This window comes from Panthera leo, chromosome B4 (assembly GCF_018350215.1).
Source record: "Panthera leo isolate Ple1 chromosome B4, P.leo_Ple1_pat1.1, whole genome shotgun sequence".
Taxonomy (NCBI): domain Eukaryota; kingdom Metazoa; phylum Chordata; class Mammalia; order Carnivora; family Felidae; genus Panthera; species Panthera leo.
Genome location: NC_056685.1, coordinates 94,157,930 through 94,178,703, shown reverse-complemented (window position 1 = coordinate 94,178,703; position 20,774 = coordinate 94,157,930). Strand labels below are relative to the sequence as shown.

Below are 20,774 nucleotides of genomic sequence, written 5' to 3'. Positions count from 1 at the left end.
TCAATCTTCCTCCAGAACAAGTGCCACCATCGGCAGCTATATGGAAGGCAAGCCAAGGCCCAGCCAGGCCTCTTATATCTGCTAAGGTCCACCAACTGCTCACAACCAGCACTTTGCTCATTAACACAGCCACCTGTCCTAAGAGTAGCACATTCCACCCACACACATGTGTTTCAATGACCCAAGGATCATGGGGGCTCCAGGGAACAGAGGATACCTAGGGGTTGATGTCATGGAAGGGAAAGTCAACCTCAGAGAAATAGCCAAGACCTCATGCAAAGACAACACAAGGGAAGGAAAACATCCCCATTATTTGTACTTTATCAAGCTCCCTGGAAGACTCATAATATGCCGAAGTATGAGAACACTCAAGTTCTAATAAGAGTGAACACTTGCATAGTACTTATTATGTGCCATGTTGTCTTGTGAGTGCTTTATATATACTAATTTATTTAATGCTCAGATAATCCTCAACAACCCTCAGAGCAGGTACTGTTATCATCCCCATCTTACAGAGAAGGGAAAAAACGAAGCATAGGAAGGCTAAGTTCCTTACCCAAGATCACACAGCTAGTAAGTCATACAGCCAGGATTTAAACCAAAAAATATTTGGCTCCAGAATCTGTGCTCCTAACCACAATGCTATGTTGCCTCCCTTCTCCTGTCTGTAAAACAAAAGCACACTATACAACTTAGATGTTATTGTTATTATTCAAAAGGTTTTCATGGCCTACCAAGGGAATTCCATAACAGGTGGTCCAGGAAATTTGAACCTTACCTATATTTTCAGCCTTACCTCCTACTCTCCCCCCAGCCGACTCTCACCTAATCCTTCAATGAAGCCAGTGCCAGCCCCCAGATTTTACTTCTGCCAGCCTTTCTGGAACCTCTCCTATATCTAGCCAGAGCTTACTCCTCCTAGAAGGGCTGGCCCCATAATGCTCTGCAGCACTCTGAGCCTTTACAATATTTACCACATCCAGATACAACTGTTCTTGTATTGTTCTCCAATATTCCCTGGCCACCTAGAAATTCCTTCGGAGAAGAGGCTATATCTTACTCACTTTTGTCTGCCTCCCACTTACAACAGTGACTGCAAGAGGTCTCTGAGTTCAATGGGTGCTCTTCAATACCCACATAAATCCTCTACTCTGTGTCCACAAGCCAATCCCCTTCCCCACCCACATACCCAAGAGACCAAACTACTTAATGTGTTTAATTTAACAAAAAATGTTTTTAAGTTTTTTATTTAAGTAATCTCTACACCCAATGTGGGACTGGAACTCATGACTCTGAGATCAAGAGTCGCATGCTCTTCTGACTGAGCCAGCCAGGTGCCCCAATGTTTTTAATTTAGATTGTGAGCCTTCAGGGAAGATGATCAGACCTGGTTTTCCATTCATGTATTCATTTAACAAATACTGCTTGAGTACCTACTATGTGCCAGTCCCTGGGGAAGGCAGACATGGGGCCTGTTCTCATGAATCACACATTCTAGTTATTATTCTGACATAGCTGCAAAATAAAAGAAATTCCCCAAGTGCAGAGTGAGAGCTACAGAGGTTGCACATAACCGAATTGCACCAATCAGTGCCGCCATGGATGTAGGTACCATTTCCTCCATCCCATTGCAAACCGGTCAGTACAAACAGTACCCTTCCTACACAACATGTTTAATTGTTTGTGTTTATTGAGCAAACTGCTATGTGTTGGTCACTGTGGCTAAGGGCTTCACCTTCTTTAATCCTATCAACAATCTTTGCAAGATAGAGCCTATTATTATATTTATTTCTCAGTGCAATTCAGTAACTTGCCCAAGGACACTTCTACATATATATTTACCCATGTGTTTATGTTTATTTGTACACCAAGTAGCTTGTCAGCAACATAACATTTTTAGCAGTTTTTAGTAGAATATTAAACTCTTTCTGAATTCTTTTAAAATAGGTCAATGCAGGGGCACCTGGGTGGCTCAGTCAGTTAAGCATCCAACTCTTGGTTTCAGCTCAGGTCATGATCTCACAGTTTGTGAGTTCAAGCCCCCTGTCTGGCTCTGTTCTGACGGTGAAGAGCCTGCTTAGGATTCTCTCCCTCTCTTTCTCTCTCTGCCCCTCCCCTACTCTCTCTCTCTTAAAATAAGTAAATAAACTTAAAAAAAAATAAGTCAATACAGTAGAACATGAAGAATAGAGAGTAAATGGGGGCAATGGCCCAAACACCAGATCAGTCCTTAATAAGATATAGATTAAGGTCATGAATATCTTCCCAGGGAAGGGCCACCTGGGGAACACTGGTGGGTCAGAGGGAACAAGCTGGGTTTCATGGCATTTATGAATTGTACTAGGAAGGGAATAGTGCAGCTTCTCCCTTACTGACACTCCTCTTCATTGAAGAGGGTGTACTTTAAATCAATAAATGATTAGTCTTCACTTTTTAAGGTAAATGTTACCCTATTTGATGAAAGTTCTCTTTATTCATTAATAAAACCATCACACTTTAACCTTTGCAAGAAAGTGAATACCTATTTCCCCATTTGCACATAGAGTACTAACTATCAAAAGGGAAAAGAGGGATTTAGGGGATTAATGGAAGTCCCCCTGGGATCTTCTGAAGCCATAGATAAGAAATGAGGTTGAGTTAAGGCATCCACACAGATCTTGCAGCCTAAGGCCATATGCATGTGGAAGCTGATGAATTTCACTTGATAGAGGCAATATATTAAAAAAACAACAACAGCAGAATAGTATTTCTGAAATGAACATGTTCTGTACTTATTTCTCTAAACATCTTTTTGAAAAAACTATTAAAGGGGTAGTAATTAAATACCTAAAGTGCATGAAGATGCAAACAAGGGAGTCTATCAACAGATAAATGAAGGCAAGCATTTTTGATCAATTTCTCTAAACACTCTTTTTTATATATATATAAAACATTATCACTGTGCATTACAAATAAGTCTATTTACCTTGTTGGTTTTTTTGGGAATGGCCTTTCTTGGAGAAGATGCACTAACAGCTCTGCTAAATTTGCTTTAAAAAGAGAGAGAGAATGTTAATTACCATTCAAATGCCTCTCCAGGAGTTACATGACAAAAGCCCAGGCTGCCACTAACACAGCAGTATGATTTTTTCTGTAATACAGTGGTAATTTTACAAAGGAAAAGTCAAGGCAATTGAGAGTTCCTTTTGAGAAAAAGAACCTTAGTAAGCGTAAATGAATGCGTTAAATGTTGTATTTCTCTTTTTCTCATAATTAGACCCCAGGAAATGTGCATTTACCTCCTTAAATGAAAAAAAAAAAATTAGAAGTTTTTCCCCTGAGAACCAAAGACGATTTTCGAAATTTAGAAATGGCCACTTCTACTCCTTAAAGGAGAAGTCATCCTTTGGTAAAATGCAACATTTCCTAAAACACCTTGCTCTTAAACAGATACTTCACGGTTTGTTTCATTTTCAAAGCAGCAACAGAAAAAATAAGAACATTATCACATAAGGCAATTGTGTCCCAAAACATTCTAAAAACAGAATAGGGACTTCATTAGCAGAAAGTAGTGGTTGCTGCTTGATCAGAAAGACCATCTAGTTTGATCTGGTTATGGAAAGGCCCTATTGTCTCCTTTCTCCTGTGGTGCCCCTGGATATACCTGATGGAGCTTGCTTCACTGGCTGAAGACTTCAAACTACTGAGCCGCTTTAGCCTGGCCAGCTTTCTGTTCCATATTTCTAACTCTTCTATTCTTTCTTCAAGGTTGTTTGTTAGTTTGCAGAGCTGCTTCACTGCGCCCACATTTTCCATAAAGATCTGGTCCTGGAAAGGAAGATAGTACAGAGGGCATAAATTTGCAGTTTGAGACCACCAGGGAACTGTCTGAGCCCATTCGAAGACAGTTAAAGTATACCACTGAAAATACTTATATACACACCCAACCTCAAGTTCATTCAAGACAAAACTGGAGAGGTTTGCAACTTGAAATGATCTCGCTAAACTGCTGGCTGTGTAGTCAAACTGCTTGTGTTCAATTTGCAATAAAATGGAAATATGTCCTTGTAATCCAAGAGAGAAAATGGAGCGGAAGGACATTGTCAAGTTTGGAATCTGAAGATTTATTTTGTATGGCCATTATACTATATTTAAAACTCATAAAAAGAAAGTCAGAACAGGCTTCTGAATGTTGATTTGTGTGTACATCACTAAATCCTCATAAGAAATGATTCTTGTTCTTCCTGGTAAAATGCATCAAATTACTTAGGTGAAGGAGAAAGGAATGAAGACCTGGGCTTTTCTCTGAGTTCTGCCACTTACTAGATGTGAGACCCCATATAAAACAAAACAACTTCTCTGAGCTTCAGTTTCTTCATACTGAGAAGATAATTCTTGAAGTGTTAATTTCTGCTTTAACATCTCATGATCTACCATGTACAATTTAAATTTAGCCTAACTCCCAAACAAAATTTAAAACAATAACGCTTAATTCTATCTGTTCAGGGAAGGTCACTGACACATCAGGAAGAGCAAGAAAGGGAAACCAACCAAAGCCAGAGTGTGCAAACCATCTCTTCTCCAACCCACATACTTTAGTTGTCATAGAAACATGTGTGTCTGTCTCTCAGCCATAACAAAAACACTGGAAAGCTCTCATCAACCCATATCCTGATCCTGTGACCTCCCCTCCTTTCCCCCTCTCTGTTTACAAGTTCAGAATGCCAAAGAATTCTTTGGGGCTCATAGAATCTGATCCACTATGGTAAAATGATGAGGTCAAAGCCAAAAGAGAAAGATTGTTTTGTAGTTGGGGGATCAAACTCAGGGCTATGTGTCTTTGAGATTCTCATGATGCAAAATGAAGCTTTAAAGGTTTCAAACCCTGTAAAGCAACCACTCAGAAAGGACTCAAAAGCTCAACATTACAAACTCAAAGCTTACTTCATGAAGTTTAAAGGTATGCACACTGGTATAAAACACGACAGTAAAGGTAAATATATAGTCAATTTCAAAATACTCCAATACTGTATTATGAGATGTGTAACTCACTTAACTCTAGTATAAAAGTTAAGGACAAAAGTACTAAAAGTAACTACAGCTACAATAATTGGTTAATGGTGCCTACATAAAAAGAGGTACATTATGACATCAAAAACATAAAATATGGAGATGTGAGTAAAAGGGTAGAGTTTTTGTATGTGATCAAAATTCAGTTGTTATCAGCCTAAAATAAGCTGCTATATCTATAACATGTTATATAAATAAGCCTCATGTAACTATAAAGCTAAAACCTACAAAAGATAAAAAGAAGAGAGTCAAAGCATACCACCACAGAAAATCAGTTCACAGAGGAACACAGTGAAAGAGGAAGAAAGGAACAAGGGAACAGCCAAAAAACAATGATTAAGATGGCATTAATAAGTCCTTCCCTATCAAAAATTACTTTAAAAATAAATGGATTAAATTCTCCAGTCAAAAGGCATAGAGAGAGCAAATGAATTTTAAAAAGACCCAACTATATGCTGCTCCCTACAAGAGAGATTCACACCAGCTTTAAGGACACATGTAGCCTTAAGGAATGGAAGAAAGATACTCCATGCAAATGGAAACCAAAAGAGAGCAGGGGTAGCTATAGTTACATCAGATAAAATAGAATTTATGTCAAAAATTGTAACAAGAGACAAAGAAGGTCATATAATGCTAAAGGGGCCAATTCATCAAGAGAATATGTATCTATATATGTCTATATTTTATGTGTGTGTGTGTGTGTATATATATATATATATATACACACACACACATATATATATTTCTCTATCTCTCTCTCTATATATAGATTAGATATTGGTATATCTATATCCAGAAAGAGAGAGAGAGAGAGATCCAACATCAGAGCACCTAATATTAAGCAAATACTAACAGACCTGAAGGAAGAAATAGAAGCAATACAATAATAGTAGGGGACTTCAGTGTTCTACTTTCAACAATGGATAGCTCATCCAGACAGGAAATCAAAAAGGAAACACTGGGCTTGAACTATACTGTAGACCAAATGGACCTAACCGACATATACAGAAATTCCACCCAACAAAGCAGAATACAGTCTTCTCAAATGCATTCAGAATATTCTCAAATCTAGATTATATTTTAGGTCACAAAGCTGTGTTACAAATTTTAGAAGATTAAAATTGTACCAAGTATCTTTTCTGACCACAATGGCATGAAACTAGACATTCATAACAGGAGGAAAACTTGAAAATCCACAAGTATGTGAAAATTAAACAATACATACTTGGAAAACTAATGAGTTAATGAGGAAATCAAAAGGGAAATAAAAAATATCTTGAAGCAAATAAAAATGGAAATGCAGCATAATAAAACTTATGGGATATAGCAAAATAGTCCTAAGAGGGAAGTCTATAGCAATAAACACCTACATTAAGAAGAAAAAAGAAAGATTTCAAATAAACAACCTAATTTTATACCTCAAGGAACTATATAAAGAACAAACTCAGATGAAAGTTAGTAAAAAGAAAGAAATAACAAAGACCAGAGCAAAAATAAATGAAAAAGAGACCAGAAACACTACAGAAAAGATAAACAAAATTGAGTTAATTTTTTGAAAAGATAAACAAAATTGACAAACCTTTACTTAGATTAAGAAAAAAAAGAATGAGAGAGAAGACTCAAATAAATAAAATTATAAAGGAGAGGTGACAGTGCAACTGATACCCCAAAAACAGTAAGGATCATAAGAAACTACTATGAACAATTGTACTCCAACAAATTGGGTAAGTGGATGTTCCTAGAAACATACAACCTACCAAGACTGAATCATGAAGAAATAGAAAATCTGACAGGCCAATTAAGAGAAAGGAGATTGAATCGATAATCAAAAATATATCAGGGTGCCTGAATGGCTCAGTTGGTTAAGTGTCTGACTTCAGCTCAGGTGATGATCTCATGGTTCATGAGTTCAAGCCCCACATTGGGCTCAGCACTGGCAGTGCAGAGCCTGCTTCGGATCCTCTCTCTCTCTACCCCTCCCACTTGCTCTGTCTCTCATTCTCTCTCTCTCTCTCTCTCTCTCTCTCTCTCTCTCTCTCAGATAAATAAGTAAACTTCAAAACAAACAAACAAACAAACAAACAAACAAACATCCCAACTAACTAAAGTCCAGGACCAGATGGCTTCACTGGTGAATTCTACCAAACACTTGAAGAAGAATCAATAGAAATCTTTCTCACCCTTTCCCAAAAAACTGAAGAGGAGAGAACACTTTCAAATTCATTTTAAAAGGTTAGAATTAACCTGATACCAAAGTGAGATAAAGACATTACAAAAAAAAAGTCAATTATAAGCAATTATCCCTGATAAACATGGATAAAAAATTCTCAATGAAGTATCAGCAAATCAAATTCAATAATCATTAAAAAGATCACATATCATGACCAAGTGAGATTTATTCCTGGGATACAAAAGTGGTTCAACATATGCAAATCAATCAATGTGATACACCACATTAATAAAATCATATCATCTCAATAGATGTAGAAAGTGCATTTGACAAAATTCAGCATCTTTTTTTTTAATGTTTATTTATTTTTGAGAGAGAGATGAGAGAGAGAGAGAGAGCAGAGGAGGGGCAGAGACAGAGAGGGAGACAGAAGATCCAAAGTGGGCTCTGCACTTAGAGCAGAGAGCCCAATGTGGGGCTTGAATTCACGAACCATGAGATCGTGACCTGAGACAAAGTTCTCAGGACTAAGCCACCCAGGGACCCCTCAGCATCTTTTTGAAAAAAACTCTAGACAAAGTATAGATGGGCTATACCTCAACATAATAAAAGCCCTATATGATAAGTCTATATCTAATATTACACTCAATGAAAAGCTGATAGCTTTTCCTCTAAGATCAAGAACAAATCAAGGAAGTTCACTCTGCCCATTTTTACACAACATAATACCGGAAGTCCTACACAAAGTAATTAGACAACAAAAAGAAATAAAAGTTATCCAAATTGGAAATGAGTAAACTATATCTGTTGCAGATGATATGATCTTATATACAGAAGGTCCTAAATATTCCATCAAAAAACTATTAGAATTAATAAATTTAGTAGAGTTGCAGGATACAAAATCAACATACACAAATTAGTTGCATTTCTATACATTAACAATGAACTATTTGAAAAAGAAATAAAGAACCCCATTTACGAGGGCATTAAAAACAATAAAATACTTAGGAATAAATTTAATCAGGAGGTGAAAGACCTGTACATTGAAAATTATACAACGTTGGTGAAAGAAACAGAAGACATGAAAAAATGGAAAGATATCCTATGTTCTTGGATCAGCAGAATTAATACTGTTAAAATGTGCATACTACTCAAAGCCATCTACAGATCCAGCACAATCCCTATCAAAATTCCAATGGCATCCTTCATAGAAACAGGAAAAAAAGTCCTAAAATTTATATGGACCACAAAAGATCCCTAATATCCAAAACAACACTGAGAAAGAACAAATCACACTTTCTGATTTCAAATTATATTATAAAGCTACAGTAATGAAAATAGTACTAGCATAAGAATAGACATACAGACCAATGGAATAGAATCGAGAACCCAGAAATAAACCTACACAAATATGGCCAACTAAAATTTGACATGGGAGCCAAGAGGACTCAGTGAGGAAAGGATAGTTTCTTCAACAGTGTGGGGAAAATTGGATATTCACAAGAAAAGTATGAAATTGAACCCCTATTCTACAAAAGTAACTCTAAATAAATTAAAGACTTAAATGTAGACTCAAGACCATAAAAATCCTAGAAGAAAACATAGGGAAAAAGTTTCTGGACATTGGTCTTGGGAACCATGTTTTGGATGACACCAAAAGCACAAGCAACAAAAGCAAAATAAACAAGTGGGGCTAAATCAAATGAAAGAGCTTCTGTACAGCAAAAGAAACAATCAACAAAATTTAAAGGCAATCTACAGAATGGAAGAAAATATTCGCAAATCATATATTTGATAAAGGGTTAATACTCAAAGTACATAAGGAATTCACACAAATCAACAGCAAAAATAAAAAACTAAAAACAAAAAAAATAATCTGATTAAAAATGGGCAAAAGACATGAATAAACATTTTTCCAAAGAAGACATACAAATGACTAAAAGGTACATGAAAGGATGTTGAATATCACTAATTATCAGGGAAATGCATATAAAAACTACAGTGAAATATCACCACATACCTGTGAAGATGACTATTTTGAAAAAGGCAAGAGATAACAAGTGTTAGTGAGGGTGTGGGGAAAAGGGAACCATGGTGCACTTTTGTTAGAAAGGTCAGTTGGTACAGGCGGTATGGAACTCGGTATGAAGGTACCTCAAAAAATTTCTGGGCATATGTCTGAAGGATATGAAATCACTGTCTCTAAGAGATATTTGTACCCTATGCTCATTGCAGCACTATTCACAACAGCTAAGATACAGAAACAATCTAAGTGTCCATTGACTGATAAATGAATAAAGAAAATGTGATACACACACACACACACACACACACACACACACACACACACACAAATGGAATATTATTTAGCTATAACAAAGAAGGAAATCCTGCCATTGTGACAACACGGATGGACGTTGAGGGCATTATACTAAGTGAAATAAGTGAGGCATAGAAAGACAAATACTGTATGATATCACTTATGTGTGGAAGCTAAAAAAAGTCAAACTCAGAGAAACAGAGAGTAGAAATGGTAATTGCCAGAGGCTGAGAGATGGGGGGAATGAGGAGATGTTTGTCAAAAGGTACAAACTCAGTTTAAAATGAATAAGTTCTGGGGATCTAATGTACATCATGATGACTATAGTTAACAATCTTGTATTATATACTTGAAAGCTGCTAAGAGAGTGGATCTTAAATGTTCTCACCACATGCACACAAAAGATGATTGTGTGGGTGATGAATGTGTTAACTAATCTTATTGTAGAATCACTCTTCAATAAGTATGTGTATCAAATCATCATGTTGTATGCCTTAAACTTGTATTATACCTCAACAAAGCCAAAAAAATTCAGTTGGTAAGGGAGGATAGTTGGTGGGGGGTTTAAATAAAATGAGATAGGACACAAATTGAAAACTGTCGAATTTGCTAAGTATATACGTGGGTTTCACTATTAATCTCAGTTTGTGTATGTTTGAAGTTTTTCATTAAAAATGTTAACAAATAAATCGGAAAGCAAAAACAAAAACAAAAAATCTCCCGACAAAAGCTCTTTAAAATTTTCTAATTCTGTTACAAATTTTTGCTTACTTCTAAATTTATTTTAATAAAAATAAGGCAGCAATCATGAAGACAAGAATATTGTTCTATGGTTCTAAATCACAGTAAATGTCATATGACCATTCACTATGTTTACATTGTAGAAAGCTTTATACTATAATTATAACTGGTCACTATGTCCAAGCAGTGGTCCCAGACCACTGGGAATCCAGACAGATTCCCAGCCATCATCTCTGACTCCTCCTCCGTCTGCTTACCCACAGGCAATCCCACCATGCAGTGCTGTCAGTTCAATGTCCCAAATCTCCTGAATCCACCCACTTTTATCCATCTTCAATGGCACTACTATACCTAATATTCTTTTCTATTTTTCTCAGCAACCAGCTTCCTCTTCTTTTTTAATGCTTGCTTGATCCATGAATTTGATTCCAACTGAGAGCAGGCCATGGAGAATGATACTAAAGTCCCCTCTAAACACAGTAATTTCATTCTGCAATATCTACCCAATGGGACTTTTCATGCTGCCTCACGAGATATGAACAATTGGCTGCAACTGTCCAGTTACTTGTAAATAATGATAAAAAGCCAGCTTTGATCTCCCCAACTCAAGTTTACTAGCACCATACATCTTCTAAGTAGATCCAATAGGCAAGAAGATAATTCATGTGTTTTCCTACTTAAGAGGAAATAAAGATGGAGAGGGAATTTACTACTACCTTCCTGGTTGTAATTATGGCCCTGACTTTATGGATCCAATAGAAAATTACCAAAAAATAAATTTCTAGGACATGTTCTAGGGACTGACTCTGACTAAAATACTTCTGACTTCTATCCCCTATCACCATATTGAAGCCAGTATAAATATGCTCAAAAACATAATCCAGAATTTTCTGAAAATATTCTTTTCTATGCAAGTGATAAGGTCTCTGTGAGTTCACTTTAACCATGACCATGCACCTAGATCCCTGAAGAACTTTATCTAAATAGACACATCCCTGTCCTATGTAAAGGTTTATATTCATTAGGACTCGGATGGGCATAAGTCTGGGGCATTTTGAAAAGCTTCCCCATCTAATACCCAGTGTTGGTTCATAACTATTTTATCATTGAACCTAATTTAATTATTCAACTCTGTACAGTTATTATTAACCATATTAATGGGACCCACTATCTCAGCTGAAATGTAGCTTTACAACTGTGATGCAAAAGTCATGAAGCCAGCTTGCCACCAATAATTGCTCGGGAGACTCTGGGGGAAAACAGAAACTGCTTCAAATCACACAAGAATCTTGTGACTGTGTAAGACTCGCTTTGGGGTGAAGGTACAAATGGACAGCATGACATATTTTCTGAAAAGACACATGGGGCAGTTTGGCAAGTATATGTGCACATGAAAACAACAAGGAGCAATATGAAATCAGAGCAATGCTGAGCTTAGAGGAGGTCACTTACTTAAGCCCTATCCTTTCCTATAGCCCCCTTCACTCTCTGTGCTCTAATCACATTGAACCATTTGCCCTTTGCTGAACATATCAAGCTTTCTCTAGTGTCTGGGGCTAGCACAGCATAGGCTGCTCCCTCTACCTGAACCACCTGTCCTCCCCCACCTCCCACTCTCCTTCCACTTACTGTCATATTTACCTATATTGTAAACACCTAGAGATAGGGCCGCATCTTGTCCATAGTCAATGTTCCAATACAGGCAGAAACTCAGTATGGATTTGATGATTAAATGAACGAATATTCTTACCAGGATTGTTCGTGTCATGTGGCCTTGAGAGGTCATAGCACCATTCTCTAGTGAAATAAAGAGTGGCCAAACTTCAAGTTTATTCTTTGTCTGAGGTTGCTCTCAGATAAGGAAAAAGATTGAGGTCCAAATTCCATTTCCATGTTAGGAAATGTCCATGGAAATGTGGGTGAATTAAACAAAGAGATACTAGTGTGTAACACCCTCAGCGAAATGGGCGACTGGTTGGACGGTACCCGGGAAACTGGTTTCCACTCGGGTTAGGTCCTTTCCTCTTTGGGAGGGTTTGGCTCAGGAAATGGATAAAAGCCCTTCAGTGCCTCCTCACTCCCCAGGTAACCCTTGCAGAACACAGTTTGCAGGCTCCCGGGTCCCTGGCATCTCTGATGACAAAGGAGCCTACAACAGGAGCAGCCAGGCAGCAGAGCTCATTCCTTTTCTCTCTGAGGGGCTGCAACTTGTCCTCTATTGAACACTAACTAGGGGGAATGAAGTCTGATCACAAAGCAAGCTTTGAGAAGTTGAAACAGGCTCTTCTTATTTCTTTCCCAGAGACAGTCACAGACTTGAAAATTTCTCCTGGTGGCATCTGATGTTGCATGAACTAATGTTTTATAATAAAATGATGGGAATAAAATAGCCTGTAATTGAGCATCATGAAAATGACTACCAATGGGAGAAAAACCTTTAGCCAATGGATGTGCCAGGCAATTATTTGGCCTTTGAATAAACTCAGCTTTACATCTCTGTCCAAGAGTTTATTTTGTAGATAGCTCACCAGGCCTTGATACGGATTTAAAAAATAGAATCCTGGGGCACCTGGGTGCCTCAGTCAGTTAAGTGTGCGACTTTGGCTCAGGTCATGATCTCACGGTTCGTGGGTTCGAGCCCCGCATCGGGCTCTGTGCTGACAGCTCAGAGCCTGGAGCTTGCTTCGGAATCTGTGTCTCCCTCTCTCACTCTGCCCTTTCCCCGGCTCGAGCTCCATCTCTCTCTTTCTCCAAAAATAAACACTAAAAAAAAAAAAAAAGAATCCCTAAGCCAGAAAAGCAGGCTGCTGAGTTATACTTTAGTAAAGCATAAAATTCCAGGTATTAAATCAGTGGCTTGACTAAACAGGCCTATCTGATTTTCAAAGTATTGCCACCACCTGCTGCCACAATATTTAAATTGCAGTCTTAGGTGTCTGGAATAACATCTTCTTTTCCTAACATTTCATTACAAAAATTTTCAAGCACACAGAAAAGTTTTCAAAAGTGTCTGGTAAATGCCCATATATCCTACCACTTAAATTTCACAATTAGCATACTTTCTCACATATCTCCATCCATCCAACCATCTTGTTTAAATACATGTTTTAAAATAAAAAACACTCTTGTATCCCTCGGGTAAATTCCTAGCAGTGTTATTGCTGGGTCATAGGGGAGATCTATTTTTAAATTTTTGAGGAACCTCCACACTGTTTTCCAGAGCGGCTGCACCCGTTTGCATTCCCACCAATAGTGCAAGAGGGTTCCCGTTTCTCCACATCCTCGCCAGCATCTATAGTCTCCTGATTTGGGTGATGGGTATTGAGGAGGGCACCTGTTGGGATGAGCACTGGGTGTTGTATGGAAACCAATTTGACAATAAATTTCATATTAAAAAAAAAAGGTAATTATTAGCAAATTTAAAAAAATAAATAAAATAAGATAAAAAACAAACGGAGACTAGACTTGAAAATTCCCTGAGCAGACAAAATTAGTTTACTCATTTAACAAAGCTTAATTTAACTTATTTTGCACAACCAACTTGACATAGGTCATCTCTTGCTTGTGCCTCTGGAAATCAGCAGCAAAACATGAACTGTTTCCCAAGGTTGACCAATTTCCTATGATTTAAGAAAATTCTAATATTATAACCAATCAGAGTGAAAAATAAACAGTCACTGCCTTCTCTCTATATAAGCTGTTTCATAATAATACACCCTGGATCCTTATTCCATGTTTTGGTTTCAGTGCTCCCAGTTTGCAAACCATCTTTTTTGTGTGTGCACAATAAACTTTTACTAATCACTATTTTGGTGATCCATTGGTTTTACTTCTGTTACTTCTGAACTTTTGACACATGAAAAAAATGGGCAGTAACTTTTTAAAAGAAGACATAACTACAAAAAGAAATTTTCCTACAAAACCAAATTTCCCAAGAAAACAATAAATGTCATGTTTCTCTTTAAACTGTTACTACCAGAGGGGAGCCTGGGTGGCTCAGTCAGTTAAGCGTCAAATTTTGGCCCAGGTCATGATTTCCCTGTTCATGAGTTCGAGCCCCACATGGGGCTCTGTGCTGACAGCTCAGAGCCTGGAGCCTGCTTCAAGATTCTGTGCCTCCCTCTCTCTCTGCTCTATCCCCGCTTGCGCTCTGTTTCTTTCTGTGTCTCAAATATGAGTCAACATTTAAAAAAAATTTTTTTTGAATGTTTACTACCAGAAACAAGAGGATTTTTCTCCCTGCTTCCAGTGTGAGGAGCTCTTAGGAAACAAGATGGCCTACAAACAGATGATCAGTTGTTAAAATATCCAGGGTTGCTTTTAATAACATACTAGCTATAAGGCAATCATCAGGCTTGGAGTCAAATCGATCATGTGAGTGCAACAGAGAACGTTTACCTCCGACAGGAAACTTATCGCCACTGCCAGTAAATGAGTTCTGCTACCTCCCTTGATGAGAAAAGATTAGATTTTTAAACCAGCTGCTGACTAGGACATTTAAAAGCCCCCATTTTGGGGGAAGGGGAGCAGGAGATACAGGCTTCCAGTTACGGAATGAAGAAGTCAGGGGAATAGAAGGCACAGAACAGGGAATACAGTCAGTACACAGTGGGAGGGTAATAGTGTTGTGTGATGACAGACGGCAGCTGCACTTGTGGTGAGCGTAGCATGATGTACATAAACTTGTTGAATCCCTGTGTTGCACACCTAAAACTAATGTGACGTTGCGCGTCAACTCTCCTCAAACGTTAATGATTTTAAAATAAATAAATAAATAAATAAATGCCTACGTTTGGATTCTGGGCCAGCCATATGAACTCAAACTAATATGAATTTTTTTACAACTCAGTTATTCTGGATAAAAACATAGCATGTGTCATTCTGTCAAAAAAAACATCAATCATTTCAAAGACAGCTGAGGTGGTAGCCATCTCTGAGTGGCATCTGGAAAAAAACTATTAACAATTAACCATTTATTAGGTTAATCCTACATTACAGACCTAAAAGTTGTGGTCTTTTTTTTTTTTTTTAAGTTTCTTTCTTTATTTTGAGAGACAGTGCGAGCTTGAGCTAGGGAGGGGTAGAGAGAGAAGGAGAGAGAGAAAAAGTCCCAAGCAAGCTCCCCCTTGTTAGAGCAGAGCCTGATGCAGGGTTTGAACTCCCAAACTGTGAAATCATGATCTGAGCCAAAATCAAGAGTTGGCTGCTTGACAGACTGAGCCGCACAGGTACCCCAAAAGTTGTGGTCTTAAGAAAACTTATATTTAAAAAAATCGTTTAAAAAAAAAAAGCAATTGCTTCCATGGGGGAAAAAGTGATTAAGGTAGAATTTTAAGTTGCCATACTAAAGTTGTATTTACTGAGAATTATAAAGAATAAAGTAATTTGGTCTGTATAGTAATGAAAGTGACTTTATAATCCCCCAAACTTGCTGAGCCAGGTTTTGGACAAAGTCTTACCTGATGCTGAAATCCATGCTCTTAACCACCTTGCCGTATACGATCGGTGACTTTTCAGTCATCAAAATCAACAATATTTTGTTAACGTTCATTTTCTTCCCATCCCGTCTCTTTCCTCCCTATGTCCTCATCCATCCTCTCTGCTCACTTGGCTTTCTGACACTGTGCTTGCCCCTTAGTCTCCTGCATTAGCCCAACCCTCTCAGCCTTCCCAGGTCTTTTCCTTCCTCTCTGGGCCTCAACTAGAAGAAATCTGCTGCTTTTAGTCTACTTTCTTCTTATTCCGTAAGAACTGAAAGCCTATAGACCAGGCAAGTAGCATGGAAGTAGGGGTGGGATGGCCCAGGAAGCCCTTGTAGGGAAGCTTCTCCTAAGCATCATGTCACCAGATCTGGTATTTCAAGGGAGCCAGAAATCCAAAATTTGCGTGAAGTTCTCCTAATTTTTAAAAGAAAGTTATTTATTTATTTATTTATTTATTTATTTATTTATTTATTTAGAGAGCGAGCAGGGGAGGGGCAGAAGGAGAGAGAGAGGATCCTAAGCAGGACACGGGACTCACAAACTGTGAGATCACGACCTGAGCCAAAGTCAAGAGTCAGACGCTTAACTGCCTGAGCCAGTCAGGTGCCCCTAAGATCTCCTAATTTTTACAGATATGCAATAAATTTGAAAAATTTTAAAATACCATGAGGAAAAGAAGAGTGTAAGCCAGACTTGGCCACAGGCTTCTGATCTGTGACCAGCATCCATAACCTTTCCCTTATTAACATCTTCACCCATGTCTGCAGCTTCTCCTCAAGCCCTACTGTGTTCTCAGTCTCCACACTCCTACTCGCCACTGGGCATTTTCATCCAAATGTTCGGATGACATCTCAAACTCAAAACTGAACTAATTTTTTCCACTAGAAAACCACTTCTCCCATCAGATTTCCTTATATTAATAGAACTACTTCTCTTCTTTATTTGAGATTCAGAAACTCAGCCATTAACATAAACAAATTCTTACGAGAACCCACAATATACCAAATACGTACTAAACAGCACAAGATTGACAAGGCACATTCTCTGACCCCGAGAAGCTCACAGTCTAGTGGAAGAGATATGGAATAGAAACAGAATGACAACACAATATGATAAATACTCTAGAAGATGTTACATTCAGAAGCCTAAGCCAATGTAGAGACAGGATCAATCAAGGCATCACAGAATTCATTAGGTCATTCAACCAGTATTTGTTGAATTCTTACAGTACTCTAAGCCCTGGGCTTGAATCCACAAATAAAGTATAGGAGATATAGCTTTGAAAAATATAGAAGATGTTTGGAGTCACACAATTAACCAGGGAGACTGGCAAAGAATAAATAGGCAAATAAGATAATTCCAGCTAGGGGCAGAAGTCTCCAGGCTGTCATGAAGAAGTTTGCAATGTGCCCCCTTCACAGAAGCCCAGCTGAGGGGCTGGGTGGGGTCTGCACTGGCCCAGAGGAGGCACCTTTTTCTAATTACAGCAAAGGTACTACGTATCCTCTCAGTGGTCCTGAATCTTACAAAACAGTGAAACCAAGTGATGTGGAGACTATTTTAGATGAGGTGGTCAGGGAAGGTCTTGGCAGTGAGATCTAAATGATGAGATCATCTAAAGGAAGAGTCTTAAGGGCAGAGAACACTCAACAGAACAGCTCTGAGGCAGCAACAAACTTTGGTGAGCATGAGAACAGAAAATGAAGGTTGTAGGGGAGGGGATAGGCAAACCAGATGTGCCCATGTGTGCAGAGACATGGTATTATGAAGGTGTTTTGGGGTTGGGGGGAGTGGGTGTGAGTGTTAGGAAATGAGTTAGAAACAGAAGATTCCATCCAGATTGTGGAGGGTTAGCAATAAACCAGTGAAGAGCCAAAGTGGGAAAGGAAGATCGTATGATTAGAGGTGTTTAGTTTTGTTTTTGTTTTAGGGAGAAAAGTGAGAAACATAAAGAGAATAAAGAGGGATGATAATAGACAAGAGATGTCACCAAAGTTAGAACAGCAGCACTTGGTGTCTAATCAAATACTGTGCATGAGAAAAAGGAAACTTTGAAAGGCCATCTGTGATGCTCCACCCTCAGTCACACCTTTGGACCCCAAGGTCCACCACTGTCTTCTGTCACTTGCCTCTCAGTCCCCCGCTTCCTTCTCATCTGTGAACCCCTGCCTAGTGTCCACAGACAGGAGCACTGCGCATCCCACAGTACTTGTCACACTGTCATTCAGAGTTCTATTCTTACGTCCTATCTCATCACCCCGCTTAGACACCCCGCTTAGCTGCTTGAAGATAGGAACCCTGTCTTACTGAGCTTTGCAAGACTCAAACAGACAGTTCCTGCCACATTACAGTTGAAGGAAAAGAGAACCAATGAAAAGTAACTACATATTAAGGCATAGTAGGGTGGCTTATATCATGCTATTGTAACATACACACACACACACACACGCGCGCGCGCACACACACACACACACACACATTACTCAAGGCCTAGTTATTCGCAGAGTGAACCTCATCTTTATAGAAGCTTAGTTGTAAATTCACTTCAGGCCACTCTTACATTTATTGAGCACATTTTTCTTACACCAAACACACCTAATAATACTGCTCAAGAAATGTAGCCATCTGGTCCTAAATAATCACAGAAATCAATAAAGTTGCCAAGCGAAGAGACAGATGAGTAAGCCAAACAGCGAAGCCCTCACGGTCTAATGCAGGGTTAGACTGCGGTGGTCACCTGCCATGGCTCCTGGCTCTCAGGACCAGCCCCCTCCCATCACTGAGCTTTCACTGGGGTACACGAACCATGAGGATTTTGTAAGAAGAAGCAAATTATCCCAGGTAAGGGAAGTTCATCGTGCACAGTCATCTGTCCTGAGACTTATACCAACTTTGACCGACAGCACTAATCTCCAGCTCTGGTTGGTTACATGGGCAGTCTGTAAAGATCCAGCCATTTCTGTTTCTTACTTGGGCATAACGTTGCAAAATGTGCATATGGAAAATATAGCGCAGTCACGGAGAGCAACATTTCAACATTTTCATGTGCATTTCTAGTTTGCACTTCAGCTTCAACAAAAATTTCTTTATTAAAAAGGGACATTCAGGGGCACCTAAGTGGACCAGTCGATTAAGCGTTCAACTCTTGATTTTGGCTCAGGTCATGATCTCATGGTTTGTGGGATTGAGACCCATGTCAGGCTCTGCACTGTCAGCCCAGAGCCTGCTTGGGATTTTCTCTCTCCCTCTGCCTCTGGCCTTCCCCCACTCATGCTTGTTCTCAAAACAAACATTTAAGAATAAATAAATTAAAATAAAAAAATAAAAATGGGACATTCAGTGGAAGAGAAGTAGAGTGTAGAGGGAGAAACTGTAACTGAACCTGACCTATTACTATGGTACACGAAGCCCAGGAAGTCCTAAAGAAGTTCCTTAAAACAAGCAGTCCTGGATATGGCAACCAAGGCCAACATGGCACCCACACAAATGGGTAGGAGGCCAGGAAACCAAGAGGCTCCCTGTATATCTTGTCTATTGTACAATTAACAAACAGCATGGGGCAGTAGGAGTCACATTACCCATGTTCTTAATAAGAAAGAATAAAGGAGATATTCTGTGAAGTATTTATAATGTAGTGGAGGGATATTTCACAGTGTTGAGGATTAAACCAGCAATTGAAATCTATCCTCAGAAGTGAACCAAGGTGGAAGACCAGGCTTCAGAGCATGGAGGTGTTCACCTGCTCTTAGTGTTACAGATTCTGTAAACGAGGGCGGTCTTGGTGATGTCCTCATAGATTGAATCACTACAAGATCCTATTACTCAGAGAATCACAACCTGTCCATTCTGGACTCCTGTCAGTTTGATTTACTTATAAACTGAATGCTGCCTTGGCATGGATTGCTTCTCAAATGACAAATGAGCCTGGCTGCCTGCAATAGGAATACCAACGCTTACTTTCTCAGGGCTCTAGGCTTGCCTTCTTAGGAATGAATTTGGGTTGTAGCCTCTCTGGGGGACTGAGGGAGTGGGTAGCCCTCGGAACTGCTGTTGCTAATAATCCTGACTATCCTCATTCAACTCAACTGGGAATGGGAAGACACGGGGCCAGGGGAGAACTAATGATTTTCCTGAAGAGTGACAATCATAAGGTCCTGGACGGATGTTACCTACACAGAAAACACAGAAATCTCTTCCCTGGGTATTCCAGCAAAGGACCACAGCCAAAAGAGATATGGCTGCTACCAAATGTGTAACCCCAAGAGCCCTACCTTGGTAGCCTAATGACACATTCCCAAGGCTGCACCCTGAGATTGATGGCTGTGCCTACATACTTTTCTCTCACCCAGGAAGCTTCTGGAAATGCAAGACAGTGAGGATGACCTTATTACATGAATACCTCAGAACATCCCTTATCATATAGGTATGATATATGATATATGATATGTGTGTGTGTGTATATATATATACATATATATATATATATATATACATATATACATATATATATTACTATTTATTTTTGAGAGAGAAAGAGACAGAGTGCAAGCAGGGGAGGGACAAAGAGAGAGAGAGAGAGAGACAGAATGCGAAGCAGGCTCCAGGCTTCAAGCTGTCAGCACAGAGCTCAACGCAGAGCCATGAACCGCGAGATCATGACCTGAACCAAAGTTGAACGCTTAACCAACTGAGCCACCCAGGTACCCCACCCTTATCTTATATTTTAAGTAAATAATTGGGAAACTTCAGTACTTCATTATTAAAAATAGATTTCTCATGATAAACCTCTCAAGGGTAGCCCAGGTCTGAGGGCATGACCAAGAGCTGCTTCTATTCGAGATGGGTCTGGGAAGCAGGAGTAAGTAACTTGACCTCTGCCCCTCTGTCCTTGCAGTCTTGGGGCAGAGCAGGCCATCCAAGCCCATTATCTAAGTATTTGTTGTCCAAGCACTTGTAGGGAGAAGACCGAGGAAGGACCCAGCATGGAAAGGCACCTATCCACCTTGCTACT

General features: G+C 39.0%; 1 protein-coding gene across 1 annotated transcript in view; it reads right to left on the bottom strand.

Annotated features, from left to right (window-relative positions):
- MYRFL (myelin regulatory factor like) overlaps window positions 1-20,774 on the bottom strand; it is a 125,611-nt gene that overhangs the window by 18,906 nt on the left and 85,931 nt on the right. Inside the window, exons 14-15 of the mRNA XM_042948329.1 lie at window positions 3,644-3,807; window positions 2,966-3,029 (exon numbers count right to left, since the gene is read on the bottom strand). Of these exons, the coding sequence (XP_042804263.1) occupies window positions 2,966-3,029; window positions 3,644-3,807 (228 nt within the window). The remainder of the gene's footprint in view (window positions 1-2,965; window positions 3,030-3,643; window positions 3,808-20,774) is intronic.